At 39.0% G+C, this 27,882-nt stretch overlaps 4 protein-coding genes across 9 annotated transcripts in view; 2 read left to right on the plus strand and 2 right to left on the minus strand.

Moving 5' to 3' along the window:
• vti1a (vesicle transport through interaction with t-SNAREs 1A) overlaps window positions 1-2,661 on the minus strand; it is a 116,773-nt gene extending 114,112 nt beyond the window's left edge. For both annotated transcript variants that reach the window (XM_086139559.1, XM_086139560.1), the window contains exon 1: window positions 2,373-2,661. In XM_086139559.1, coding sequence (XP_085995685.1) covers window positions 2,373-2,661 — 289 coding nt within the window. The remainder of the gene's footprint in view (window positions 1-2,372) is intronic.
• Window positions 2,662-2,739: 78 nt separating this feature from the next.
• Window positions 2,740-8,305, plus strand: zdhhc6 (zDHHC palmitoyltransferase 6). 3 transcript variants are annotated; one of them, XM_086139558.1, is made up of 11 exons: window positions 2,740-2,866; window positions 3,607-4,146; window positions 4,283-4,374; window positions 4,960-5,119; window positions 5,212-5,370; window positions 5,737-5,790; window positions 6,029-6,196; window positions 6,402-6,443; window positions 7,183-7,328; window positions 7,510-7,556; window positions 7,638-8,305. In XM_086139558.1, exons 2-11 carry the CDS (start codon window positions 3,880-3,882, stop codon window positions 7,736-7,738), a joined length of 1,236 nt encoding a protein of 411 aa, XP_085995684.1. In that variant the 5' UTR covers window positions 2,740-2,866; window positions 3,607-3,879; the 3' UTR covers window positions 7,739-8,305. The 3 variants fall into 3 exon arrangements, with proteins under 3 accessions (XP_085995684.1, XP_085995682.1, XP_085995683.1); XM_086139556.1 differs by having other exon boundaries at window positions 2,741-2,866; window positions 7,180-7,328; XM_086139557.1 differs by having other exon boundaries at window positions 2,811-2,866; window positions 3,582-4,146; window positions 7,180-7,328.
• A 494-nt stretch (window positions 8,306-8,799) lies between these two features.
• On the plus strand, window positions 8,800-15,703 carry coasy (CoA synthase). Of its 2 annotated transcripts, none has more exons than XM_086139563.1 (10): window positions 8,800-8,945; window positions 10,705-11,427; window positions 12,285-12,499; window positions 12,902-13,033; window positions 13,262-13,451; window positions 13,875-13,939; window positions 14,039-14,123; window positions 14,435-14,532; window positions 14,898-15,044; window positions 15,138-15,703. In XM_086139563.1, exons 2-10 carry the CDS (start codon window positions 10,746-10,748, stop codon window positions 15,195-15,197), a joined length of 1,674 nt encoding a protein of 557 aa, XP_085995689.1. In that variant the 5' UTR covers window positions 8,800-8,945; window positions 10,705-10,745; the 3' UTR covers window positions 15,198-15,703. The 2 variants fall into 2 exon arrangements, with proteins under 2 accessions (XP_085995689.1, XP_085995690.1); XM_086139564.1 differs by having other exon boundaries at window positions 8,811-8,930.
• Window positions 15,704-16,109: 406 nt separating this feature from the next.
• Window positions 16,110-26,067, minus strand: LOC147215166 (myosin light chain kinase, smooth muscle-like). 2 transcript variants are annotated; one of them, XM_086139562.1, is made up of 15 exons: window positions 25,961-26,067; window positions 25,370-25,512; window positions 22,758-22,811; window positions 22,532-22,662; window positions 22,298-22,454; window positions 21,244-21,549; window positions 21,027-21,117; window positions 20,684-20,887; window positions 19,472-19,689; window positions 18,743-18,866; window positions 18,223-18,375; window positions 17,564-17,693; window positions 17,329-17,410; window positions 17,065-17,217; window positions 16,110-16,670 (listed from the first exon to the last, which is right to left on the minus strand). In XM_086139562.1, the coding sequence occupies exons 1-15, from the start codon at window positions 25,993-25,995 to the stop codon at window positions 16,465-16,467; spliced, it is 2,187 nt and encodes a 728-aa protein (XP_085995688.1). In that variant the 5' UTR covers window positions 25,996-26,067; the 3' UTR covers window positions 16,110-16,464. The 2 variants fall into 2 exon arrangements, with proteins under 2 accessions (XP_085995688.1, XP_085995687.1); XM_086139561.1 differs by having other exon boundaries at window positions 22,758-22,829.
• Between the last annotated feature and the right edge of the window lie 1,815 nt (window positions 26,068-27,882).

The raw sequence follows: 27,882 nt of genomic DNA on the forward strand, positions 1-27,882 counted from the left end.
AATTATTCTTCTTCAGTCCCAAAGGGGCAACAGTATCTTTTGTCATTCATCACATTCATTTTTAATGCCTGAGTCAAGCTGCACAACAAACACGGTAAGCAGCCAGAAGTTGATCCTATGTAGTATGTAAGATGGTGCTCATACCCATTTAAGAGTTGGCAGCATGTGAAACACTGCAAGTATGGATTTTATCATGAATATTGCTGATGCCTGGAAAAAGGGCTTCTCTACAGACTGGTTGGACAAAAAAAAAAGAAAAAAAAAAAGACAGAGTGGGCTTTTGATTCACTTTTCATTGTATTCATACACACCTTAACTCTTTTGCTTTTTTCTGGGCTGCTAACAAATCAAAAAACATACATTCAGTGAATAATTAATGCTGACAATCAGGGAAATATTTTTCAAGTACAGGTCCTGTCAGCAACAGTGATCATGGGGAATGAAAATAAAATAATCCCTTTCTGGTGTTACATTAATGCTTATATAAAGTGCTGTCTTCAGAAACTAGGAAATATGGTACTCCTTCAAAGAGTAAATCCACAGGAATTTAAGGAAGGAAAGAAGAAAAAACTTTAATTAGTACAAAAGCAACTGAATTACTCCTGTAAAATATTTTGTTGGTGGCAATAGGCACCTAATTACTACTTATATGTGTGATGAGTTCGCTGGTTTAGTACATATTCAAATGGGGTTACGATGACAAAGTCAACAGATGGTGAAATAAAGCCACGTGGTATCGCTTGGTGGAATGAGCTGCTATGAAACGTCAAAGATGCCAGAGATATTCAGTTAGCCTGTGTTTTGTGATAGGCAGTGCCCTTTGAAAAGCCAATAGGCAAATGTGTAAATGTTCCAAGTTGGAGGTTTTAGGAGTCAAAGCTAAAATTACTCATTTAAAATTATAACCAATAATGGATATAATAATGTATCATTGCTTGTGACTTTTGAGTTTGTTCATTGGTAAATTATTGATGGACTTCATTTCAAATGTGAACAAAATCTGTAGTTTTAAAGCAATAATGGTTTATTACATTTGGCTTGATATCTTGACTTAATTATTAGTTTATTGACAAAAGCACAATTTCTTCATTTCACATAATTTTAGAACACAGCACACTGGGAGAGCACATTAAAAAAAAAAGAATATATATGTTTATGTTTGAAATAGCAAATTATAGGATTTCTTTATATAAAAAGCTGCTGTGTTATATTTAAATATTTGAAAAAGGCAAATACAATATTCTGAAGACTTTGATCAAGTGGAAATAAATGACTTCTCATGCAAGGGACACATTTAATTCATTGATCATTTGACATGTTTTTCCATTCTCACACAGAGTTGTGGCACCTCTAAAAATTGTATTGTGAAATTCAACTATTTTCCAGTACTTCCTAAACCATAACAGCATACGTGAATAAAAAATTCATTGTGAGGTATGTCCTTACTCATGGATGGGGTCTAATCGAGTTTGTATTCGTAAGAGAATGCAACTCGAGTGTCAGTATAGCTACCTGTCAATCACCCTTGTGAGCAACTACTAGGACCACAAAAAAGCAGGAACCCAAACAAAGCTCTGACAATGAAGTTCATTCAGTAAACCTTATTATTTCTCCACATAAATTAAGCCCCCATCCTCATCATTCTGTTTTGTTTCATCTGAAACCTTCAATTTGGTGATTTGTCAGCAATGTGCATTGACAGCGATAAGGGCCCTTGCGTGCATCATACATTCGTGTTATTTGTGAAACCAGTTGATTCTCAGAGTGATAGCTTCCAGTCCCTCTTCTGCACATCTCCCTGATGTTCAAGAGATAGATGAGTGAAATCTAAATTCTCCTGGTGATCCATCAACACTTCTATTTCAAACGTCTATTTCAATGGTCTGCAGCTGGGGTTAAGCAGGAATGGTAGTTCATACAACCATGCTGAGCTGTAACAACCAGAAATACTGTGCCTCACTCACAAGTAAAGATACTGACGCATCTGTCACTTTAGATCAGTCTCTAAAAATGGGCAATTGGTGTGCATTTCTGAAAAATTAAACGAATATATGACAGTGGCTTTCTCTCCTCAAGAAAGTAACGTTACAAGACCGAATAGCTAACATTCTCACACAATGATACATAACAGAGATCATGAGGTTTGGATCATTCGCAGAGCACGACTTAACCCAGCGAGTAACAAGTGGTATTTGCGCCAGGGATACGCTGCTTGTGTATTTAATACTCTGCTGCAAGAAAATGTTGTTATTTTCTAGCAGTAAAATAAGTAAAAATAGGGAAATTACCACTATGAGCTAAACCGGCTACCGTTGGCTAGCTTCACGTCACAGAATCATCAGCATCGATCCCCAGCTAATAAACAGTCTTACCTCCACTTAGTTTAGGAATTCTGCCAATTTTGTTAGTTACTTCTGCTGTAATGGTTCCAAAGTCTTGCTCGTATGCTTCGAAGTCCGAAGACATTTTGCAGTATGAGTTTGAAACAGTTGTGTTTCTAGTTGACAGATGAGAATAATAAATACACAGCTCGAATGGATTCCCTTCCTTGAGTCGCACTGAAATGTCCTCGGTAAGGAACTTAATGTGACATAACCATGGTTCAGCCCCGAGTAAGATTAAAAAAAAATCTTGTTTCACGCTCGCAGAACTAGAACACATTTGCAAATGCCTCAGTGTGTCATGTTTAAGTGAGTAATGGCTTAAATATCTAGAATTTTCCACAGATTTTGCGAGGGAAATATTGTTCGAGACATCATGGGGAAGGTTCCCATCGGTTCAGGGAAGAAACAAGAGGTAAATAATAGGGGGAACTGAACAGGCTGGTAGTTTAAAGTGACAGCTTTTATTTTCATTCATAAAAACGGTAGGTATACGCTTTACAACAATGGTCTGTCATGACTGTCAGCTGTGTAATTATCCGTGCTTTAGTCTTTTCAAGTCGTCCCACAAACACCAAGTCAGCTCGATCTGTGATTTGTCAGGCTGGAGAGTATGCTAGGTACTAGCTAGCTCTGGGCCGTTCTGCTAAATCGGAATATTTTTAAGAACAAGCATTACATAGTTGTCATATTTTTTTGTGATCGGTTGTTTAATGTTATTCTGTGGGTAAAGCACCGGAAACAGTGATGCGTCCATATAGTAGTATTATTCAGCTGTTCGTCTAGATTTAGCGTGAAATAGCTAGCTTAGTGTCATGAGCCAATTAGTTGCTGGTGAAGAAAAGCACAATCTTTGCTTTCAGTGAGTCGCTTGGCTTTATAAATGAAAGATATCAGCAGAAGCTTTATTTCATTTTTTGAATAGCTTCCTAATAACGTAATGTCACTCGAAACTGAAATTAACATCTCTGGCAAAGAACCCAAAGAACAACCATCATGATAGTTTCTTATACGATTTTCGCATGAACCTTGAACATCACTTTAAAAAGGCCTTTACATGATATTTCGTTGCTCGAGTACATTGAACTAAAAAACGCTCGCTAAAGCTATCCATCAGCGCTGTAATTGATTTCGTTGCTTATTTAGGTATTTATTTATTGAGGTGCATAATTTGATGGATTTGTTTCTCCTTTTTGGGAGGGGGGGTCTGTTTGTTCTCTCGTAGATGGGTAATATGAGTCTGACTCAACGCTAGCGTTCTCCCAGGAGGAGCAGGAGAGGATGCTGCTCTTGGGCAGGGCAAGGAAGGCTGGAGCACAGGGAGCCCCAATGACTCCAAGACAAGCTACTTGTTGGATAGAAACAGGAAGAGGACAAATATGTACACCGTCAGCACCACTAACTGTACAAGATAGCAGTGGTAAAAAGTAAAGTTTTTTTAAGACTGTATTTCAGAACTCGGCACAAAATTATTGATTCATATAGTGTGAGAGGGGAAATGAACTTCCTATCAACCTTTGTGACTTTCGAGAACCTCCATGAGGTTCGAAGATTGTGCCACTGGGGACCAGTCATAGCCCTGTCTGTCATTGCTATATGCTCAACCATGGCAATTCTGGACTCCATAATTTGGTACTGGCCTCTAGACACTACTGGGGGCAGTATTAACTTCATCATGCTCCTAAATTGGACTGTCCTTATCCTCTACAACTACTTCAATGCCATGTTTGTTGGGCCTGGGTACATCCCTCTTAGCTGGAAACCGGTAAGGATCTACAAGTATGAACACAAACACTCTTTATCATTCTTTTTGTCTTTAAAATCACAATGTCGTGCTTTAGTGGGAAACCCTAAATAACAAGAATATTGATTCATTTCCATTTTATTTAATGTCGGAACAGGAATTTCAACAAGAAATCCAGTATCTACAATTCTGCAGGGTGTGCCAAGGATACAAAGCACCCAGGTCCCATCACTGTCGGAAATGTAATAGGTACATACGTTAAACAGCACGAGACATTCATCCCACCCGGACCTTGTACCAAAGCTCTTTAAAAAATATGAGTTTACAGCACACAAAATGTAAACTGCTGTGTCATGCGTCACTGTGAATAACATTCCCTATTTATCCTGCACAGGAAGGTTTCTGCTGCTTTTAATGTGACTGTTAAACTGGGTTAGCACTGTAGAGCTAAGCATTGAAATGATAATGCTGAAACATCACTAGTCTCGTCTTTATTTATTTATGTATCTCTATTTTTAATACCAAAAGTTGGGATTCATAGTTTTAGTGGCCAAACAGATGATTTCTAAAAGGATTTTCTTTTCTTCTTTAATTTCATCCTCTTTCCTAGTTAGCACTTTACTTTTCCAAAGTAAGCAAATTTCATACAAAAGCACATACTGTGTTATTTATGAGCATTTGCAAAGATGGATTGTGAATATATAATGCGCCACACAGACTGTTTTAGAAACAATACAGCATGACTTTTCATGATCTTCCTGCTCTTATGTTCTTGCAAACAACCTATTAGTTCCTCCAGCTGTCCATTCATTTCATCTGCCTACCATCCTCTAGGTGTGTGATGAAGATGGACCACCACTGCCCTTGGATCAACAACTGCTGCGGCCACCAGAACCACGCCTACTTCACCAGCTTCTTGCTGCTTGCTCCACTGGGTTGTTCACATGCTGCCATCATCTTCATCATGACTATGTACACTCAGCTCTATGAGAGAGTGAGTTATAACCTTAACTTGCTTCATCATCCTGTTTACCAGCTGATAATGTGCAACAAGTGTTAAGCTATTGCCTGTTTTGCCAATGCCAGATCTCATTTGGCTGGAGCACTGTGAAGATTGATATGAGTGCTGTGCGTCAAGTCCAGCCCCTCATGCCCTTCAGTGTACCCGCCTTTGCTGCCACACTCTTTGCCTTAGGCTTGGCACTGGGCACCACCATTGCAGTTGGCATGTTGTTCTTCATACAGGTAATTTTCAGTTTGGTAACTGTGATTTAACTGTGAATGTTTAAACACTGGTGTGGCATAATGGCATATTTTGAGAGTCTTCCATGACACTCCATTATGTTCTCCTGACTTTACAATCTTCTACATGCTTTTGTTCCTGCTAACTATAGAAAATGTCTAGGCTTTTCAAGAGACTAGACATCAAATCAGTGGAACTCACAAGCACAAACTATTACAAATATTTTTCTTTTCTTATTTATCAATACCTTGCAAAATTGGTTGAAAAGACTAAAACGTGTGGGTGATTATTTAGGACCATTGTTCTTTCTGTACATGTACATTTGAGATTTTTCTTTTTTTGCAATTCTACATGTGTGTTGTTTTCAGATGAAAGTCATCCTTCGAAACAAAACCTCAATCGAGTCATGGATCGAGGAAAAGGTTTTTTTTTCCCTCTTTCAAAGCACTTCCTTAAACACCTTGTAATTTTAGTTAGTCTTTATTATGGTGTTGGAATAATTGTTACTTCTTATTTGTTGAGTGTACATTTTGAATATTTTAACCCTTACATGCATTTGCATGAGGGCTCACATGGTCCAGCTACAATTAGTATTATTTAAGATCACTATCTTGGCCTTCACCCCAAATAGCATTACAGTTTGCATACCTTTTCCTCCAGGCCAAAGAAAGAATACAGCATTACCAAACGGGGGAGGAGTTCATCTTTCCTTATGACCTCGGCTGCCGTTGGCTCAACTTCAAACAAGTCTTCACTTGGTCAGGGATGCCAAGGGGTGGTGGAATTGAATGGCCAGTTAACTCCAAATGTCACCAACACACCTTAACTGTAGGTTCAGTTTATTCAAGATTCGTAAAACCGTCTCTGCTGTTGATTTGACTATTATTCAGTGAGGGCTGTAAGTGTAAAATGTATAAATATGTTCTAGCCTGGAAGAAGTGTGATTAGTTTAGTTCTTAGCATATCTTTTGGGAACTTTGATGTCATTAATGTACTTTAGTCAGTTTTACTTTTGTCTACATTTTGTCAACAGATTGAGCAACTAAAGCAGAAGGCTGACAAACGTGTGAGAAGTGTAAGTCCTGAGACACAAGGTTTATACTCTATGACAAAAGTCACGAACACAAAAAGCTGACCTTGCTTCTTGTTTTGACCTTGGAATGAGCTCATCTGATCATTGTACCTTTTGGTTTTAGCATGATTCTGATGCTGTTCATTTTCCAGGTTAAATTTGCTTGGGTTACATTCACTATCCTTTTCTTTTTTTTTAAGCTTGAAAATCTTGTTGAATGTTATAGACATAGCCTAACATAACATTTTGTATTCTATCCTGAGGGGTTTGTCGTTTTTCACTGAGAACAAACTTACTTCAGGAGGAGTCCCAGAAGAAGCACACCTCTCCCAGTTCTCCCAGTTCTCCCAGTCCTGAGAGACATGGCATTAGATGCTGTAAAAACAGCAGATGGACAGACCAATTTTTTTTATAACATTTAATGACAATTTTATTGTACAGATTTGCTGGCTCCTCCTCAATTTGGATACACATACATATTTTGTTTGATTAAAGAATACTCTGAATCTTTGCAATGACATATGTTCAGTTTTCTATAGTTATCTATATTGTCTTACGATTTGTGATCAACCAGCTGTAATGGACAAAAGCCAACATTCACTTTACACCACCGTTATAGTGCCCGTAAAACAATGCAAGATGGTTTAAATGTGATGTACCGCCAGAGAGTTGTCTAAGTTGTCTTTTAGTTTGTTAGTTACTCTGTAGAATAACCATATCTCTTGTGTGCCTTGGCCAGCAGGTCCAGTACCAAGCTGTGGAGGACTATAATGGAGCATGCTGCCCTCTCACCAAGGGTCTCCAAACTTTTTTCAGAACCCCTTGCACTGAAGAACCCAGGATTCCCCTCAGAAAGGGAGACACAATCCTCGCCACCCGTGGCACTAAGTAAGGGAAGAAGCAGTGAAGAATAGTTGAAGCAAACTGTTGTTAAAATGGTTTAATTGTCCATGAATATGGCATTTGGCATTCTCCACAGATTTACATGAATTAATTAAAAATTAGCTAAAACTGGCTAAAAACTTTTTTTTTTTTTAATAATACACTTTATTGATCTTTTTCTCCTTAGATGGTGGATGTATGGTGACAAAGTTTTGAGTGAGGAGCAAATAAGAGGTATTGATTGAAATGTCAGGAATCACAGAGCCATTGTTTTGAGGAAAAAGTTTATTTTCCTCTCTCTGTTTTGATTTTCAGGGGGAGATCGCATTAGGGGATGGTTTCCAAGGCGATGTGTGGAGAAGTGCCATTATGACACAGCCGCCAGTGAAAGCACCAGCGAAAAGAAAATAAATTAATGTATTTCACCAGGCTTTACATGAATCAGAGGAATTAAACATGACAAAAGGTGTGTTTCACATGGTCATAATTGTAAATTCAATGAAGATGTCATAACTGATGCTGCATACTTTGATTAAAATTTACATTTACATAAACACTTTAATACAAAGGATTTTTTTTCAAGACCAAATCTCTAAATATTCAAGCAGTCTACTGTCAAATAATGTTTGGAAACTGCAGTTTTCCACTTGTCGTTCAGGGACTGAAAACATTGGCTGCGTTTGATTCCTCTGACTAAATGTGAAACCCAGCAAGTCTTAATTTTCAAGAGTTGCCGTCAGGCTTTAATGTGACTTCATTGCGATTCCATAACTTCTTACTTGAATACCTTATATTGTTTTTACTTGTGCTGATGTCCGTTTTTTGCTGATTATGCAATGCCTCTGCCCAGCTAACCCCAGGGCTTCGTCATGCAATTCTTTCTACAGTAGTGAAATAAGATAACCCTTAAGTTCTTTCTATTATTTTGTAAAAAAGAATTCTTGCCTCAAATTATGAATGGGAAATTAAAAGATGTTCCAAAACTCTTGTGTGACTCTATTCAATTTTAATCCCCATGGTTTAAGGAATACAAATAGGAACCACAATTCAATTTCAGTCAATTTCACAGAGGTTAGCGGTCTTACAATATCTACTTTACAGTGCCAAGCATTTACAAAATACAATCAATGAATTAATGAGCTTTATTTTTGGAAGAATGCATGGCAGTGGCAAAGTTATTAGATTGTTTATGCTTTCAACTGCTGGAGCACTTATTCAAGCTACTTTATTTCTGTCTTTTATGTATTCCAGTGGTAAGACGAATTGGTGCATTGTTTTACAGTTTGCTGCTACTCTAAAAAGACATAAAGACAAAGTGAGTTTTTCAAGATGTTTATAAGCTGGTATCGGTTTCGCTCCAAGACCCAAAAGAACTACAAGTCCCACTTTTCAAGACGAATTTGTGACCAATCAAGACGTGTGTGGATAGTCACGTGACGACTCATCCTCCGTGACTTACTGAGTGACTTCCTGGTCTGTTCGGGTTGGTTTGCATTCAATTGGAAGGCAGTTGCTTCTTAAAGTTGCTGTGGAACAAGACTTTTGTCGACATGTTGGCGGATCAACTGATATACTTAGCGACCCAGATGTTCCTCTCAGCAATTTAAGGTTTGCTCAACACAGGTAAATTCGCGATAAATAGCGAGCATTTATACCTTCCAGATTGTCAACATTGGGTTGTTTTGTTTTCGCTTTTTTTTCACCGTCCCACTTCGCACTTTATTTCACTTGTATCACTTGTATTTCCGTGTTAAAAGCTTGAGTGCATTCCTAGCTAACGTTCACCTACTCCGTTTGTAATCTTAAATGAATTGTAAACGTCTTTACTCGACATTTGCAAAGTGGCTTTAATGCTAACTGCGACTAGCTAGCTGTACGTTTTTTATGTGCAGGTATGCAGTATGAGTGTATGTCTGCTCACGCTTGCTTCCTCAAATCTATGGTCGAATATGACAACCAAACGTCTTTTAAATGCCTTCTAAGACGCGCTTAATTTATTGCTCGATTTCTCAAATCGCCTTAATAGGTAAATAGACGAGTGTAATCGGTGTTTTAAAGCAACATAAATAGTGGTAGTAGTAGTAGTGGTTGTTGTTGGAGGAGGAGTACAGGTCTGTCTCAGAAAATTAGAATATTGTGATAATGTTCTTTATCTTCTGTAATGCAATTACAAAAACAAAAATGTCATACATTCTGGATTCATTACAAATCAACTGAAATATTACAAGGCCTTTATTATTTTAATATTGCAGATTATGGCTTACATCTTAAGAAAACTCAAAAATCCTGTCTCAAAATATTTCAATATCATGATAAAGTAATTTTTGTTTTTTAAATTGCATTACAGAAGATAAAGAACCTTATCCCAATATTCTAATTTTCTGAGACAGTCCTGCATTATCTTGGAATATGATACAGAAAGCAGAGTGGAGTTTTATGTATTGAAGCTTAGAGTAGTGTCTCACTCCGCAAATGTAGACTGTGAGGCTTCTTATTAACCACATTGGTAATGTGGAGCAGCCCAGGTAGTAATGCAACAGTCGGTAATGTGATTAGAGTGTAGACAAGTCCCAACTGCGAACTGAAGTGTGTGTTACTGAATAGACAACACAACAAACCCTGTTGTCAAGAGTTGTCCGGTAGAGGCTATTGATGGATTTCAAAATTAGATATTTGAATTGTAAACAGATGACGTATTTGCATCGCAGTGATGCATTAATTAGAAATGTTAAATATTTGAGTTACAGAAGTGTTTGTTTTTATTTGATCAGAATCAAACGCCCTGAGGCCCCCTTAGTTGCGGACCACTTTCCATTTTTGTGAAAGGTATGGGACAATCGCTCTCTGTTACTGGGGATTGTTTTCATGAGTCGAAAAAGAAAACGCTCAGAACATGGCAACATGTCATACATCTGTCACTGTGTAATGTTAAAACATAACCACTGCATAGGAGTTTTCATAAACGTGCAAATATTCTGTAAATGTTAGATTATTTCTGCAAAGATTTCAAATCATTATTTGATTGAATTGGGCAGATAAGGGGAAACCAATCTACCATCTAAATAGATAACATCAGATCAAATATTCTATTTTCTAGTAGAAAAGAACAAAAAAGAAAGACTTTGTCTTCAGCACAAGACACAGACACTTTTTGCTTTATGTATTCATGTTTCACATTGAATTAATACATTTTATCATTTGTTATCTGTATTTATTATCTATATTATCTATATTTATTATCAATTTATGGATGGATACTGATGTATTTACACCCTCATGTTATTGACAGATGTCATTATCTCAGCAGTTGTTGTCATTGAGCTTTACAACTTGGGCTCCTCGTTTTCTCCTGACTCCTTCGATGTTTACCCACTTCTGAAAGGTGACTTCTGAAGCTGTCAAGACTTCCATCAGGTTGGGAACATGTCCATGTTCAGCACAGGCATCCTTGTACTGACATCCCCTCTCCACACGCTCCCTCTGCGTATTGCCCCAGTGCTCAGCTCAGCCGCCCAGCTCGTCGAGCGCACCCTGTACGTGCACCTCCACCCCGGGTTGAACCTGGGAAGTGGAAGCCAGCCTCGGCCAGTTTTTATCCCACCGGCCGTGGATCTATCGACTGTCATCACCCGCCTTTACAGCAATGCGGCTGACGTGTGCGGGCACCTTGATGTCCGCGTTTTGCTGACCAACGTGCACAATCAATCTGCAGTTTGCAGTGGGACGGTTCCAGGCAGCCCCTTTCCGACGCCGCAGTCTCTTTCTCACTCCCCAGAAGTGTTGCTGACAGATTTTCCACTGCAAGACCCGGGGCAGTCGCATCAGGTCTCACAATGTCTGCAGAAATACACCGGCCACTGCTATGCCTGCAGCCCCAGCCTCCCATCAGTGCTGCTTCATCCACAGCTAATCAAGCTGCAGCCAGAAGAGGAAGACCTGAAAGAGCCTGTGGAGAATATCAAACCCTTGGAGACCTACAATGATGTGGTTGTAGGAGGCACCTTTGACCGGTTGCATAGCGCCCATAAGACCCTGCTCAATATCTCATGCTTGCTTGCCCACAGAAGGTTCCTTATTGGTGTTTGTGACCAAGGAATGCTGAAAAGTGAGTTGGTGATTTGTTTTTTTTTGAATGTTGTTTTGCTTGGGGAAGATAAATACTATTAAGAATTGTCACTGTGTTTTTTTAACTTACTCCTCTTCATTTACAGACATTTACAGACATTTACAGATAGCATTTACAGACAGCATAATGTATTTCAGAAAAAAATAATCTTTTACTCGTGAAGCTGAGACATGTTTTAATGCCTATATTTAAATATGAATCCTTGCCTGGTTTTCTTCCAATGTGGGCCTTCCTTGCTAATTTTCCTTAATTTTTCCTCAATTTATTTTGTAAATACACGTGTGTTTTTTCTATCTGTATTTTATTATATTTGTATATTATATCCCAAAAATACATTTGCAAAAAGTTACATGAAAAATCATGAATTGATTTTGAAAATTCATGTAACTTGGCAAAAAATGACCCCAAAATCAGCAAGACATTTCCCACAAATAATTGTATCAAGTAAGAGTAATAGTCCAGAAAATACCTAAAAAATAGGAAGTAAGGCACACAGGGAAAATGATCAGGAAAGTACAATTTTCCACACAATTCTTAATGTCTAATTATTAGAATTACATATTTGAAGATTACGGTATATCTCTGATGCTCTATCAGATATCATTTTCAAATGATCATTTCACCATCTGAGTTAAAGTGGACTTAAATATTGCCATGTTTTGCCAGAGGTAATGTAAGTTTAGCGTAAAACGTTCTTATTTAATGCCACTTGACCCAGGTAGTGTAAAACCCAAACATGTTTGAGATGTATTATTAGGATTCGTATTTCTGACGATCAGCGCAAGCATGCAGATAGAAGCCAGTAGCCCCAGTGTCTGTTTTTTGCCCGGCCACAGAGAAAGTGCTGAAAGAGCTCATCGAGCCCTACCCCCTGCGAGTCCAGAGACTACAGGAATTCCTGCGAGATGTCAAGCCATCGCTACAAGTTGAGATTGTCCCTCTTGAGGACCCCTTAGGAGTGTCGGTGATAGACCCCCTACTGCAATGCATCGTGGTTAGCGAGGAGACCAGGAAAGGAGGCGAGGCTGTCAACAAGAAACGCATTGAGAATGTAAGTTGAGAATGTGACAGTGCCTCCTTACACCACTGTGCACTGTGCAAAAAAACAACATTTGACCAGAGGCTTGTGTGACACCGATGAATGAGTGAATGAATGTACGCCATGGGGTGTATTGATATAGTAAACTCATGACTGCAAGATGCATTCAGGTTATAATTAAAACAAAACAACAAAAGCAAAGTAAGGTCCTCTAAATTTCAGCCTTTTTTTCAGCTTCATAATAGTCATACAGTCATATTTTAACATATCCATGTTTCTGGGTTATGGCGTTGTTGTTTTTTTTTATCCTAAATTAGTGCCCGTGTCCAGTTGATGCTGTTGATGCGGCTGACCTCACCCTGCATATTGACATCATCATATCTGTGCTGTTTTGTGTTCTGCCTCATGTCCCAGGGTCTCCCAGCCCTTGTTCTTCATGAGATCCAGTTGCTCAAGGATGCCCACCACACTGAAACAGAGGAGGAAAAAATAAGCTCCTCTAGTCTGCGTTCTCGTCTTCTGGGAAGCCTCCTTCTCCCACCCAAAGTAGGTCCGGCAGCCTTTAAGACTAACCAGTGTATAGGGATAATATTATATTGTTGTGGGGCCTGTGGTGATTCCCGGCACGATATGAATGCAGTGCTATCAGCTTACAAATATATATAATGTCATCGGATGTCTATTCCTCGCTTTCACTTTATCTGTTGGAACCATATACCATGGCTGTAAGTGTTAACCCTGTGAAATATCTTTCAATGTATTTTGCTGGGCCAGGACACATCCCACCTTCCTCCTCTTCCATACGTGGTGGGTCTGACAGGAGGCAGCGGTAGCGGAAAGAGCTCCATCGCTAAGCAGCTGGAGGCCTTGGGCGCGGTTCAGATCGACTGTGACAAGCTGGGCCATGAGGTGTACCAGCCAGGCGTGGCAGCCTATCACAGAGTGCTCAAAGAATTTGGGTCAGGTAATGGGGCCCTTTGACTTGAGAACATGACCAGAAATTGTTTTGACACAGAGGTTGCCATTAGAAATGTTACATCCATCATCTTGTTCTATCTCACTTTTCCTTTACATCTCTATAATCAAGTATAGGTTAATCATTTTTTCTGGGATATGAATGCTAGAGTGATTGACATAATCAGGGCATTGTTGTAGCTAAAGGGCCAGAGCAGTAGTGCCTCAGATGTCACAGATTTGATTTTGATAAAAGTTGATGAGATGCCAGCTCACTTTTTGCTCAATAAGAGAAAATGATGAGGAAACATGCGCTATTTTTTTTTTTTCTTCCACAATTTCCTATTAATGTGATTTCACATCCCTCGAAAGATTATTTACATGACATGTTTATGTAGGCTTCTCAGTCTCATGCTGTTTTGCTCGCTTGCAGATATTCTAAATGAAGATGAAAGCATCAACAGACGTGCATTAGGAAGAAAAGTGTTTGGAAACCAGGTACTATGTGTATATAAATAATTTGCTATCCCCTTATTTATAAATGTCATGACTAAGCCCGGGCGTAAGAGTTTCCTCAAGATGCTGCTCTTCATGCAGGAGGCACTGAAAGCACTTACAGACATAGTGTGGCCTGAGATTGCACTTCTGGTGAAGAAGAGAATCAGCCAAGCCAGAGAAGAGGGTACTTTTTTTTACAGTCATTCATGTAATTGATAAGATCTATACTTCATGTCTGATTTTGGAAATCCTTCCTTTTGTAAATTATTACGCAATAATGATAAAAAAATAACATGTCATTCAATCATTTTCCTGTTAAATTGTATGATGGGGTGTTTGACAAATGTATATCACTGTTACACTGCCTTAGACTACCTTGATGGCTTGTATTGATGAAATCCTGCTGAGCAAAATATCACAATAGTATAGTGTTTTCATCTTTTATTTGAGTGACCGGTAAAACAAAAACCATAGGAAATGTTTCATGTTTCACAGGTAAAGAGGTTTGTGTGATTGACGCAGCGGTTCTTTTGGAGGCGGGCTGGACGGACATGGTACATGAGGTCTGGGTGACCATAATCACTGACGACGAGGTAAACTTGCACGGAATGTGCGCTACAAACTCATGGCCCGCTATGGACCTTGTTCGATATCAGCATTCAGGATGTGATGATTCAATAATGCTTATGAGTTGCAGTCAAAGTGAAGTAATAATGCAGCAAATTTGCACTTTTTTTTTGTGTCCATACATGCTGAAACCAGTAGTTGAGATTTCTTCCAGAAATGTGACAAGTTTTCTCTGCTAGTCTTCCAGCGATTCTGCATATGATCCCTAGAGGGCACCAGAATCAGAAATTACACAATGATTTATAAAAAAAAAAAAACCACAATGATTTATAAAAAAAAAAAAAGGCAAACTACGTTAATCTTAGACTTTTTGTTTCCCTCTCCCCATCAGGCAGTTTTGAGGATAACAGAGCGAGACGGTGTTACCCCGGAAGATGCGCAACGACGACTGCAGAGCCAGTGGCCCAATGCCAAACAAGTAGAGCACGCCAACGTTGTGCTGAGCACACTGTGGGAACCAGAGGTCACTCGGAAGCAGGTCAGACACACAGCCCCCCGTGAGAATGTCGTGCCTACGCATCATTTTGTATTTATTTTCTATTCTCTGATGTTTTGTCTCTTGATGTTAAAGGTTCTGAAAGCCTGGAATTTACTTCAGAAGAGAATCCAGCAGAGAAGGGAGGGACAGTAGGAATGCGCTGCGCTCATTACATCCCCTCAGTGAGCACGGCCACGAGGCTTCTGGCCCAGGGGTTCAACTCATACAGACATGCTGCCTTAGGAAGAAGTGAACATTGGTTGTTTTGACTGCAGCCAAGCCAGCGAGCTCTGACACTTCTCCAACCAAGACTCAGTGCCTGATCCACCCCGCATAGATTTTTAAAGTTTTATTCTACATGCCCTTTCAAAGGAGGATGGATGATACAATGAGAGGTTCCTTGATGAAACCGGAGAAATACATTCAATAGTGTAGAGCTGTATATTTGTTTATGCAAAGCTCATCGACCTATACTTTGAACCAAATCGCCAAGAACTGTTTAGAACACTCTCCAGTGGGAATTCTAATTTGTTTGTGAACCCCCAATGTCCTATGTATGGTAATATGAATGTAGCTTAGGAAAGCAAGGGAAACTTGGTTTATCATACTGAAAGATTCCCAATGTGTAATCACAGAATTAAATTATATGTTTAACTTTTTGTGGCTCTGTAGATTATTTTCCAGAAATCACAGTCATCCAAAGGTGTTGGGTTTACATACCTCTCGAGATATTACCAAAGTGCATCGCTGTTAGTCCAAGACTGAATGTGAGGTAATAAATACCTTGAAGGTTAAAGAGGCCACCGCACTTAACCAAAAAGAAACTCGGTTAAAGGCAAACAGTGGTCATTGAATTAAATGCAGTAGAATTTAAACGATAAATCAAGTTCTGAAAGCTTGTGGGGTAAAAGTGGAAATACCCTTGAAAAAATAAAGTAAAATACATTGTTAGGCATCAATATCATTAAAAGTGTGAACTCCTAGTATATCCGTGTCAATGACGATATTATTCTTGAAATCCCAAGGTACTTGGTGGAGTTAACGGAAAATTAAGAAATCAAGTGATTTCTTAATATTAAGCCTTTATTCATGATTGCTATGAAAACATATACAGTAAACCATGTTTAAATGTGCAAAATTAACAAATTTCTTCAGACCATCTTGTGCTCAAACTACGATGTAACAAAAGCTTCGGTGTTAAATGAGCAGTTGAACCTCAGCAAGTGCATTATTGACAATCGATTCCTCTTCGAATATATTCAAACACAACCTTATAACCTTGAGATCATTTACTAGTGAATTTGCAGCCGTGAATCAAGGTCATTGTTCCAAGGTCAGCTCAGGTCCATGCTGCAAGGCAGTCAGTACCCAAGTTGTTATATCAAGGAAATCCCAAGATGCAAAGTTCTTTCCTCCTCAGTTACTTCTCCACTGTGAGTTTAGCAGAACATTTGGCCTCCCCCACTGTGTTGCTGGCCCTGCACGCGTAAATCCCAGAGTCTGAAGGTTTTAAATCTGTCAGAACGAGAGAGCACAGTCCATCTTCAGGGTGCGCTGAGGTAGCTCTGGGTGACTCCAATACCATCTTCTCATCCCGAAGCCACTGCACCTCCGGTTGTGGGTAACCTGGACAAAATGAATGCACATATCTATATATCTATGTATATATATATATTCATCATTGACATTTATGTGAAAGATTTAATCAAACATTACATATAGATCATTTTTATATAATATGTGAATCATTTCTTGGTACTTTCCAGGTATTTTCTTGCATATGTATGGTTACATTTTAATGTTCTAGTGGTATGTTATGGTAAAATCTATTATTTTCAGGAATAGGATTGTTTGAAAAATAAAATAAATAATAAAAAAAATTGCAATCATGTATCATATTAATGCTAGTACTCAACACTGTCAATCCAGTCTATAATTTTTTTTTTGTTATTATTATTTTGCTTTATGCAGTGTGATAGGAGCATGTCCAAGGAAGTGCAACACAATGCTGTCATTTTACCAGTGACATGACATGTGAGATGAGCAGTAGCTCCACTGGGAAGGGTGGCATCCTGCAGGGGCTGCTCGAAGCGAGGCTCACACTGAAGCTGCTTCTCCAGCAGCTGGATAGCCTCCTCCGCCTGATGGCTCCAGCCTGGATCTAATTGAGAGGCTAGATGATGAAGAAAATGGGAACAAGGTTTTAGTGATCGCAATAGGGGGAACTCGAAGTGACAATCTGAAACTGTGAGCCATCTGCCGTATGTCTCTTTATCGGTCTCACCCTCTGAGGGCCTGCCAGGAGAGTCTGGTTTGTTGGAGAGGTTAGCGATCCGCTGTAGGGCCAAAACAGCCTTTCCGGTTTTCTGTAAGTTTGAAGGACAAATAGCACTGGATGATTAACTGCGCTCGTAACAGAGCTTCATATCAACAACTGATTCGAAAGGTCGGCGGCACTGATAAGCAGAAAAGTATGTGTCAGTGCACAGCTGGGAGGTTTCTAATTTCTGATCCGTCACCTTCCACTTCCGCTTCGCCAAAAAGCGCCTCATCTTCTTCTTATTGAGGGACTTGGTCGGTCTGCGGATCAGCGGGGTGAACGAGATCATCCAGGGGTGGGCGAGGGCCTCGGCACATGTCATCCTCTTTCTAAAAAGCAAGCGAATGGATATGGAAAGCAGAATAGGGAAGAGGAGGCTCCAAAATTTTGTGGATCCTCTAATGATCCTCAAGGAATTATCAACAATATCAAAAAGAATAGGGTTATTCTGGACATTTGCAAATGGGGTCAATAATATCACTCATGGTAACTCTTTGGAAGCAACTTGGGACAAACTGATCGTGCACAGCGGAGACTAGATTTAATTACAGAAAGCATTTCAGCTAAGTGAATTCCGGATTTCTAGAGCTCATATTGATCAATATTGATAAATCTGCCGTCCTCTGCACCAGACACGATATATCCTAGATCTCTACTAGTTAACAGAAATTTTCAAAAATATCTCATCCCTTATTTAGTAAATATTATAGCCTGAACAATGTTTGTTAAGAAGAAGAAGAATATGAAATAGCGGCCAAAAAAATGTCAGCACAATGGCTGATATAAACCATTTAAAGCACCAAAAAATTTAATGAGTTACCGTTTCATTTTTAATTTTTGAAAAAAGGGAAAACAGACCTCTTGTCTTTCTTGAGCAGTGAGCTGATAAAGTCCTTCGCTTGATCAGAGATGTCCTCGAAACTCTCGGGGTCAAACTGGTAGCGGGCAGCTGTCACAAGAGCAAGTGTCTCTGCATCACTGTTTCCCTGAAAGGGGGATTCTCCACTCAGCCTAAAACACACAAGATCAGTCAACACGCAAGATAAACATTGTCCCTTTCTTCCCCCTCTGATTAAAAAAATGTAATAGAACACTGCCCTGATATCCTGCTGCCACTACATTGTGATGTGCATGTCTGGAAGATTGACCCCGCAGTAACATTAAATTGCCAGCAGGTGGCGCCAAACTCCACTTTGAAAAGAATTTCTTCAATTCTCTCATGCAAATTGGCAGGCTATACTATTTATTTTACACAACTTCCAAAATGCTTACTTACAGCTGGCATATTGAGCTAACAGGAGATGTTTATGCAAGATTTGCTTTGGGATAAGTTACAGGGGTTGTTTTCCATTAACAGAAACGCCGCAGTCTGACTTACAAAATGAAGCAGATGACTCCAATGCTCCACATGTCCGTCTGCAAGACCACGGGCTCATAGTTGATCACCTCGGGGGCTACAAACTCAGGCGTTCCATGCATCACCATGAGAGGTTTATCATCCTCTGAGAAACACGACAACACACTCATATATTCAACGCGTCACTGTGTATGCTGGGGTTTGTCTGTTTGCATTAGCCTATTTACAGAACAGTCCTAAATAGACCACCCAGTCTGGAGCCACGGCATCTGCAGAGAAACATTTTCTGCCTGAATAATCTCTTAAGTCTTTGCGGCATTTTTGAATCAAATTTACAGTGAGTTCTTCAGCTCTGCAAGGGGATGTCATTTGAATAGCATTGTTCTAATCCATGTACTGATTTAGCATATTAAAATCATGAATATCTGATATTGTTATCATGGCTCTGGAACTTATAGAAGAACCTCTGCGTGAGCAAGATGCATAGTTTAGCAGCAAAGAATATTCACGGAAATTGCAAGCCGTTTGGCTGCACGGCAAAGATTGTTTTTGTTTTCCATAAAAAGTATCAAAATCATTATAATCAAATGAGCATATTATTCACGTCTCTAGATATTTGGAGATATATCCATCTTTGATCTGAGGTCTTTCATAGAGAGATATTTCCATGCTGTTTATATTCCATTAATATTCCTCAGGAGATTTTATTATTACTTTCCCAGGATTCAGTCAAACTGAGATGCAACTCACCCAGTTTACTTGCCAAGCCAAAGTCGATGATTTTGATCCATGTCCCTGTGTTGTCCACGCAGACGATGTTCTCTGGCTTGAGGTCCAGATGGACGATGTTCTGCTTATGCACATAATTCATGCCCTCAAGGATCTGCTGCATGTAGCGAGCGCTGGTCAGCTCTGTGTGCTCAAAGTTGTCATCCAGGATGCGTTCAAAGAGTTCCCCACCGGCAATACTGGACAGACAGATAGTTATGCGGATCCATGACGAAGAAATAACCATCGGTGAATCTCTGGTACTAAATTTTGTTAATAGGTTTCGAAATGTAGCGACATAATCTGTCATTTTTTACCTTACTCTTGCAGAGTTCTAAGATAAACTCTGCAGGTAACTGACAAAATATACAGGACTGTCTCAGAAAATTAGAATATTGTGATAAAGCTCTTTATCTTCTGTAATGCAATTAAAAAAAAATAAAAAAATTATGATATTGAAATATTTTGAGACAGGATTTTTGAGTTTTCTTAAGATGTAAGCCATAATCAGCAATATTAAAATAATAAAAGGCTTGCAATGTTTCAGTTGATTTGTAATGAATCCAGAATGTATGGCATTTTTGTAATTGCATTACAGAAGATAAAGAACTTGATCACAATATTCTAATTTTCTGAGACAGTCCTGTAACTATATCAGTCTTGGGTGCAGGGTGCACATGGGTTGCCTTTAACATAATATTTGTTCATTGCCTGTTTCAATAGAAAATGTGGACAAACAGATTGCAGTTAGCTTTAGCTAAATCTGACAAAGCATCTCTTCCCTACATGTGGAATTAATGTCTCTGCCTTAGGTACCTTGCCAAATAAACCGAATGAAAAGAAAGTTTAAATGAAATAAATGCAAGAAAATACGTGATAAAACGAGGCAGGCTAATGTACCTTTTAAATTCAAAATATATTGCAAATGTAGAGAACAACAAGTGAATGGTAGGTTTAAAGATTTGCAGCACAGGTGAGGTCTCTCACTTTCACATTTTTAGAAAGATAGATAAATAAATTAATATAAAGAACATGCTTGAGGCCTTGAGGGCCTCACAAATGAAAACGATCAATCTAAGAGCAAAAATTATTTGCAATTATTACAGTAATTGTTTATATCATATTTTAAGGGTCAAACATAGGATAATTTAATATGGTTTTTTTTCTTTTTTTTTTTTATTTAACATGACTTACTAGTCCATGATCATCACAATCTCTGAGTGGCTGTCATAGGCAGCCAGGCACTGGACCAGCTTTGGGTGGTGCAAACATTTCATCAGTTCGATCTCCTTCCGAGCCGCCAGCTTTTCACCGGAGGTCTTGGCTTGGTAGAATTTCCCGGCACACTCATGGCCTGTCTTTTTGTGGGTTATCCGGAACACTTTGCCAAACTTCCCACTGGGATTTAAAAACAAAACAAAAAATCATATCAGCAGGACACTTTATAAATCTCAGGTTGCTATCAAAATTATCTGATACATTGCTCGGTCATTGTCGGTGGAATTACAGGAATGATTTTTAAAGGATCTGTGCTTACACTCCCAGCATTTCGTGCACGTCGTAGTGGTCTTTTGCTTGATGCTTGGTGTCCACGGTAAAGTGCATCTCTGGTACTTCCTTAGTTTTTGCTGGAAAAAAAAAAAAAAAAAAAGACAAGTCTCTGGTAAGAGACGGGTGGCAGAAAAGAAAATGCTCCAAAAAAATAAATGGTTTAAATATGACAGAGAAATCACATTAATCTACAAATTGCTTACTTTCCATCTTGACAAGGTCGGACTCCTTGCTGGGTTCGCTGGTTCCTGCGGAGTTGTAGGCCCGGACACGGAAGCGGTACCGTCCTTGAGGTGCCAGGCCTGAGCAGACCTGATAAGATGTGTTCATACAGCTACTCGTGACCTCGGTCCAGCTGCCGGGCGTTTCAAGACCCTCTCGCTTGACCTCCAAAATATATCCCAGTATAGCCGTGCCTCCGTCATAGCTTGGCCCGGTCCAGGACAGAACCAGGGACTCAGCGGAGAGCTTGGAAACCACGGGTTGTGATGCTGGAGGGTCTGGACGATCTGCAATTATCATATATACATACTGCATAAAAATCATTTTAAATGTCACCCTCATTATACGGAGTTACTTTTCTCCCCACAATGTCTTGAACATGTATCTTTCTACACTTCTTTTTTTCATTCAAAAGGTTTATTTTTATAGGATTCACATGTTAAATTGTGGTATCGGGCCATCTTTGTCTCGCCCAGCTTCAACAAGACACGATTTTATCCTCAGCCAAAACATTCACTCGCCAGTCGAAGTGAAAGTCAGTAACAGCAAACGAGTGTTGTGATTAGTTTTCTTTATCCAATTTGCAACCATCTGCTCAGACAGAATCCTAATATCTGGAATAGGTAAATCCAGGAATTTTCTTGAAAAGTATTTATTGAATAACCTGTTTTGCAGTAATTCTTTGGGGCTTTATCTGTGACGCCAGAAGAGCTATTCATTGAAAGGGATCTACAATGTGTATATGTGTGGACACACACAAATTACATATCCCATGAATTATGATAAACTCTAGGCTCATATGCTAAAAACTGATTTCTTGCAGCGAAAGTGTAATTCTATTTTTCCATGTGGGCTTTTGCACATCTTGCATTTTTTTTAACATTACAATTTAAAAAGAGGGATTTTTGGTATTTTTGACATCCCCATTAAGGTGATCTGCAGCTTCATCTGAAAGTGTGCGTGAAGGGAAATACATTCTCTTACTTGACAGCTGAGAAAATAAAAGATAAAGATTGAAATACCTGTAAGTCTTACCTATGACGCTAAGGGAGACTGTATGCTGAGCCGAACCCCTCCTGTTCTGAACTATAACAGTGTAGGAGCCGATGTCCTCCGGACCGGCCTGTGAAATCTCCAAACTGCTGTGTGACTGATTGCTCTGGACCGACATCCTGGGTCCGGTCACCACCACCTGGGAGGTGGGAACACGGAGACGTATCATTCTCCGGCCTATTTGACAACATCATTTTAACGGGATCCGGAAACTACCTTGTCTCTGTTGTAAATCCAGCAGCTGGCCACCGGTGCAGAGCTGCTCCTGAACCCACAGTGCAATCGGGCCTTCTCTCCTACTTGAACCTGCACCTGTTCCGGTGGCTCTATAAACTCCACAGGGGGTCCTTTTAAAAATAAAATAAGTATATCTGTATTTTTAATTTGATGCAACACGATTGGAAGTTTAAGGGCGTCCAGATACCACGGGATTCCTCCTCACCTTTGTCAGTGGACACTTTCGTTTGACGTTGAAGATCTCTGTTTTCTGTGGATCCTGGAGAAATAGGAGGATCTATAGGTTTGCCCATTGATAGGTAGATAAAAAATCATCCAACCAATCACAGCAGAGCAGTCATGATTGGTCGCAGGTTCAAAAAGGATGCATGATTTCGCAGCTGCACGGCAAGATGTGGTGAGTGGATCCTGCTTAATATATTTACTAGACCTGTGTAAAAGTGTGTTTTGGGGAAACATATCAGAGCCCAAACTGCTACTTGTTGTGCCGAAAAGCATAAGTCAATACTGACTGGCAAATTTTTCATGCAATATAAAATAATGATTAGTAGAGGCCGAGAAATATTTTGACAATGTGTGCTGGCTGATTGTGTGAAAGTTGACAGATCTATCGGTTCTTGAAAAAAAAAAGAAAAAAAAAAATACACATTCATGATTTGCAATTAATTTAGCCGCTAAGTTTGGTTGACTTTAGGATGTGAGACATTTCATGATAATGACAATATCATTTGATTAAGATAAGATACTGGTGACGGCCGATGTTTGTGTTTGAGCAACCAAATTTGCCTGGCATTAATAACCAAAGGGTATACTAAAATTAATGTAGATAAATAAAAGATAAAAGGTAATTTACACTTTTCCTACTCTCATCTCGTCTGCCTCCTTTCTTGTTAGATCTCGGTCTCAAAAGTGGCCTCTCTCTGCAACCCCTGTCTGCTTGTCGTGCAGTTAAGCTGTTACTCAAGCTGTAAATGATGGATCAACCACTAACCGATCACTAAATTACAGAAGGTTATATACGGCAAACGAGTAGAAACACACACACAGCTTCTGCTTTTCCTTTATCACCTCCAAGGCAAAACAATAGACAAGCACCGGTATATTCAGTTGATCAGTACATTCAAATACAAAGCATTGAAACTTGATTGATTTGACCGTCATAATGTATTCTTTTATAATTTCCTGGACCATATTGAAAGTACCTCACTTGATACTAACCATTGTGTTGCCAGGAATTGCTGAGAGGCAGACTTCCTGTAACGGCAACCTGAAAAGTTGCATCACTTCCATCACTGACCGAAAAAACCATCTGGATCGGAAGATTTCGGACTAATTTAATGATGCATATTGTACATTCCTGTAAGACTGATGAATCAGGATGTGCAGGCCAGTTCACTAGAATAGAGCAGTGTTTAATACTTTTTAATATTTTCCCTTTTGCATTATTCTACTTGTCGATTTAGTTTGAGGCGTTACTGGTTTAATTGTGTTTATATCCACCCTGGAGCTAATTGCATTCTTACACATACAATTAAGTTATTTGTATTTTGATTCCATAATGATGCATGGCAGAAGACATAAACATTTTTTTAGTTTTCAAAGATAATCCAGAGATCAGTCAGTTCTTGTAAACAAGAAGAAAAGTTCAGTCAGTCGAGGATATGGTTACCACGCTGGGCTGTTCACAACTAGGTTTGTGGATAATCTAAAGTAACTGGACCATGGTTACTATAAAGTAACTTATAAAAAAAAGAGATTTTTTTTCACTATAATTTTGGGTGAAACTGCTAATTAAGTTATATGATGCTGTAATGTGTGTGCGTGTGCGTGTGTGCACGCGTGTGCATGCTTGTGCATGTGTGTGTGTGTGTGGTGAGTGGTGTGTGAGTAAAAGTGCCATTGTTCAACTTTGATATTGCCTTTTAAATGTTTATATATTTGTTTTTGCTGATTTACAGCTTGACCATAGTTTAAATAACCTGGAGATAATTCCGAGATAAACTCAAAACCATTAAATTTAAAAAATCGGAATAAATAAATCCCGATAAGCCAAAAAAAATATTTACTAAGACATTTTCAAGAAGGCAGGAAATATTCAAGAAAAATCAAGAATATATATGATATAGTGAACAGATTTAGAAAGCTTTTTCAAACATTTAATACTAATGGAATTAAAACTACTTTTCACGGAACTCTAGAGGTGATAAATGTTTTTGCATAGAAGCATAATCCCATAATTATTCATACACAGTGAGAGCTATGATGCATAGATACTGAAAAAAAGTATTTTGAAGATCCCGATCTTTTCTTTTTATTCATTTTGTTGAAGTGTTTCAGTCCAAGCCTGAGACAAAGACTGACTGTAAGTCATGTAGTCGTATTGCGTATGTGTACTTAAACACACAGATAAGTGTGAGAGTGTGACATCATGTTTAGATTCCTTTCCCACTGTTTGTATTTGCACGTGACTTTTGGGGGTTGGAAGTTCAACAAGGGTGCACTAACATCAGTATATTTATGTTTACAGATGCTCAGAATGCCTGCAGTCTACAACAAATACCACAGTAACCATAAAAAGTTGTTTTTTTTTGTGGTACTGATGGTTTCAGTGACGGTGTTAAGAAGTCTTGCACAGGTTTGCTGAGCAATCTAGCATCTTTCCGTTATCCTAGATTCTTTGTCGGATGGGAAAAACAGCTCAAATATAAACTCGCTGCAACAATGTAGGAAGCGGCTGTTTTGAAAGATTTTCTGCTCTCATGCTGCGACACAAAACCATTTCGTTCACAACAATAATTATATTGAATAGAACTTAACCTGTTGCAGGTGAACCGTTGTTTCCCGTCTGTTTCCTGTCACTCTCTCCCCGTTTCTTCACCACTGGTGACCCGACTTGAGGCTTCAAGGTGAGCTTGAAAGTGGACACATAGGTCTTGGGTTTGCTACCATCCTTGTCCATCCTAGAGTTTTAAATTCAGATATTAAAGTTTTAAATAGACCCTTTTCCCCTTCTCCTTTTTTTGCAACAGATTTGCCCAGAACTTGAAAACAGAATGTCTGAGGCCAGTGTGTTGCATTTACTCATTCTTTGAAATGCTAATAGGAGGAGCCTCTGAAAATACAGCCCACTGTCTGCCCCCAGAGTACACAGGAAACAGCTAGTTTTATCAGATGGGCAATTAAAAACACACATGTCCAGCCCCCACTGTACGCTCACTCTGGGAACAGAGGGCAAACCTGAAAGAGCCTATTCGGTTTGATTACATGGGAAAGAGGCACGATGGAACACAGGGCAAATGAGAAGAGGAAACGTGTGGGGGTGGCAAAACATTCAAGTTGAAGAGAAGCAGAATGACAAGTTGGGCAACGAGGAAAAGACAGAAATATACAGAAAAGTATTCGTCTTACTTGGTGGGAATCCCTTCATGAAAGCAGCTCCTCATGTCCGATTCAAGCCGTCTGCATCTTTTCCATTGTAATGTCTTTTTTTGAGCAAACTGCAGGCCCGAGACATGGATAGAGTCAAAGCAGGAATCAAGTCAAGCGGGTAGGACGACTGTTAAACTACACGTTGCGGCCCTGCATTTAAATGAGACACCTTTCCCTCCATTGATAGGAGATGGGTGTGTCTCCGAAGCTGGCTCTCACACTCTGTTTTGAATGGTTGTTGTCCCCAGGGGTGAATGTGTGTGTTTGGGGCAAAACCTAGTCAAATTACCCGTCATACAATGAAATAGCTGGTTGGGTCTATTTATTTTACTTTATCTGAGATGAGTAAAAAAAATAATTGTGAATTGCATTCTTTAGCATGGGACCCAGAAAGATCCTTCGGATACCATTATTCTTATTCATGGATTTACTGACATAGGATTTAGTTTGATTTGATCACACCATTCATACCAACTAATATAAATCACCGACATTAATAAAGGCTGTATTGTGTGATATAATGCATGCATGCATTGAGAATAAGATGAGAAAAAACACCTCAAACATTTAAAAGCAGGCCTAAATAACAGAAATGAAGAAGAAGAATATCGACAGTATATTACACATCATTAACATGATCTGTGTCTTTTATCATTTGGCATATTACTGATTGAGAGTTGAGTACTAAAATCTAATTTAACATTTTAACTGTAATAATTGCATATATTCTGCTGTCACTCTTGGAATATTGTTTTAAGTAATAGCCACACTCTCAAAATAGTTGTATATGTTAAAATAGTGTCAGTGAATGCAGTAACCTGTTGTATGAAGGTTGATCTTCCACCTTGTCTTAAAATGCATTTTGCCATTTTGTCTCAAGAATGATTTCATATTAATACAATATCAGGATTTTATTTTTAAATCAGGATTTCTTTTTTTAAATTATATTCTCTGAAATATTCCACCGGCAGTATATTGTATTGTACACATTAATCATTTCAAGTCAAAACTGTTAAAATACAAAATTGGAAATCTCCTGACCCCTACATTATCAACACCAAAATTGTGTCAGGACCCAAAGGATTTAAAGCATTGGCCCGCCTCCCCATTTTGCCCGGCCCCTGAACAATACCATAGATGTATTATGATTTTTTTTCATTCCAACCACGTAATCGTGACTTGTACATGCATAGAACGTAACGTTCTATTCCACCCTTCTGCAGTCTGTGCCTTATCTGGTCTTTTTTTTCTGTGAAAAACTTGAAAAGGGTTATGTGGTTATTATTTATTTCAAAAATGGTGTTATTTATTTCATTAATAATGTTATTATTTATTTTCTGTTTTTTTTTTCCTGCCAAGACCCCAGAAAGGGTTAATTTTTGTTTATATCTGGCTTTCTGTTAAACAATAAATGTTTACGTTTAGACTTTTTGTTACAAACTGGCCCGGCCCCCTGTCAGAGAAGGGAAAAGTTATTTGGCCCTTGCAGGAAAAAGTTTGGGGACCCCTCATTTAAAGAGAGTAATGGAATGAGTGAAATTGTTAATGAATTCACAGAAAACAACTTGGGTCAGTTGTTTTCATTGTGAACTTTGACATTGAAGAAAAAATATCATAAATGAGTCATGTGTAGGTGATTAATGTTACACATCTCACTCAGTAGAAAAGGATGTGAGGAAAGAGTGGTGGCTGGTATGTGTGTGTGTGTGTGTTTTTTAAAAGTAGAACCATATGGTGGGAGGCATGTAACTCAGAACAAACACATCCTCTGGTGAGGAAAGCTGCGTTGAATGATGCCGACAACTTACACACCACCTCCGTTCTACCATCTAACTAAAGCAATACAGCTTCACACATGGTTCAGTATTTCCTATGTTAATGTGTTCTCAACACTTCTATCC

Source organism: Fistularia commersonii, chromosome 32 (genome assembly GCF_037954325.1).
Source record: "Fistularia commersonii isolate RoL2024-O1a breed Wild chromosome 32, RoL_Fcom_v1.0, whole genome shotgun sequence".
Classification (NCBI taxonomy): domain Eukaryota; kingdom Metazoa; phylum Chordata; class Actinopteri; order Syngnathiformes; family Fistulariidae; genus Fistularia; species Fistularia commersonii.